The sequence below is a fragment of the Sphaeroforma arctica genome (assembly GCF_001186125.1).
Source record: "Sphaeroforma arctica JP610 unplaced genomic scaffold supercont1.5926, whole genome shotgun sequence".
NCBI lineage: Eukaryota > Ichthyosporea > Ichthyophonida > Sphaeroforma > Sphaeroforma arctica.
In genome coordinates this window covers 1-1,365 of record NW_014034632.1, presented here as the reverse complement: position 1 = coordinate 1,365, position 1,365 = coordinate 1, and the positions used below count along the sequence as shown (strand labels likewise).

Genomic DNA, 1,365 nt, shown 5'->3' with positions numbered 1-1,365 from the left:
GTATGTGTGTGCACACACTCACGTCTACCTTCTATATCTCTACCGCCCTTATGTACATGTTGCTTTGTAGGCAGGCAAGGCCTATACAACAGGTGCACTAGACTCTGTGATGAGCGCAGCACAACATGGAGGACAAGCGTTCGGGCCTTTGTTGATTACTAAGGTACATAGGTGAATGCCATATATGTATGATAGACTGGTGTAGGTACGTTACTAAGGTACATAGGTGAATGCTATATATGTATGATAGACTGGTGTAGGTACGTTACTAGGGTACATAGGTGAATGCTATATATGTATGGTAGACAGGTGTAGGTACGTTACTATGGTACATAAGTGAATGCCACATATGTGTGATAGACTGGTGTAGGTACATATTTGTATGCCTTTTTTGGGGTTAGAGCTGATTCTAGAGTACTTTTGAGCGTGGTTTCTGTAGTAGGCTGTACAAGGTGCATATATGCATGCTAGCGTTATAATGTAGTACTGCTGGTCACCAAGGCTCATACATAGGTTATTGACAGGCTACACACATTAGTCAGCAGGCATGCATCCTTCCACTGATAGAGTAAGTATGTATGATTGTTTGCGTACATATATAGGCGTGCACGCCCGTTATGGCTTGTGAATAGTAATATTGTACAAGTCCACAAAAATGAACAAACGTCTATACTTTATGTTTGTACAAATCCAGAACAATAACAAATATCTATAATCGGGTCACGTGCACACAGCTGCTGCAGTTAATTCTGCGCAAAGTGCAGAAACGAACGACCAAGATGATGGCACTGTACACAAACACCTACGCGATGTTGCTAGGGAGACTGTTGCCAAGGTTACGGGGGTCTGGCGGCGGCTCAACGGTGCAGTACGATACGTTGCAGATGTGGTTCAAGGTCATATACGAAATGTGCGACTGTCGATGGGACTACTTCTTCAACCGGTAGGTGTACTTAACTGCTGCTACTACACTAAGTAGGTGTGCTTAACTGCTGCTACTACACTAAGTAGGTGTGCTTCACTGCTGTTACTACACGTAGGTGTTCTTAACTGCTGCTACTACACTAAGTAGGTGTGCTTAACTGTTGTTACTACACTAAGTTGGTGTTCTTAACTTCTGTTACTACACTAAGTAGGTGTGCTTAACTGCTGTTACTACACGTAGGTGTTCTTAACTGCTGCTACTACACTAAGTGGGTGTGCTTAACTGTTGTTACTACACTAAGTTGGTGTTCTTAACTGCTGTTACTACACTAAGTAGGTGTGCTTAACTGCTGCTACTACACTAAGTAGGTGTGCTTAACTGCTGTTACTACACGTAGGTGTTCTTAACTGCTGCTACTACACTAAGTAGGTGTGCTTAAC

At 42.9% G+C, this 1,365-nt stretch overlaps 1 protein-coding gene across 1 annotated transcript; it reads left to right on the top strand.

Annotated features, from left to right (window-relative positions):
• Window positions 1–734: 734 nt before the first annotated feature.
• On the top strand, window positions 735–947 carry SARC_15312 (hypothetical protein; the record flags this gene model as incomplete). The annotated part of the gene is made up of 1 exon (XM_014290564.1): window positions 735–947. The coding sequence occupies one exon, from the start codon at window positions 735–737 to the stop codon at window positions 945–947; it is 213 nt and encodes a 70-aa protein (XP_014146039.1).
• Window positions 948–1,365: the final 418 nt, after the last annotated feature.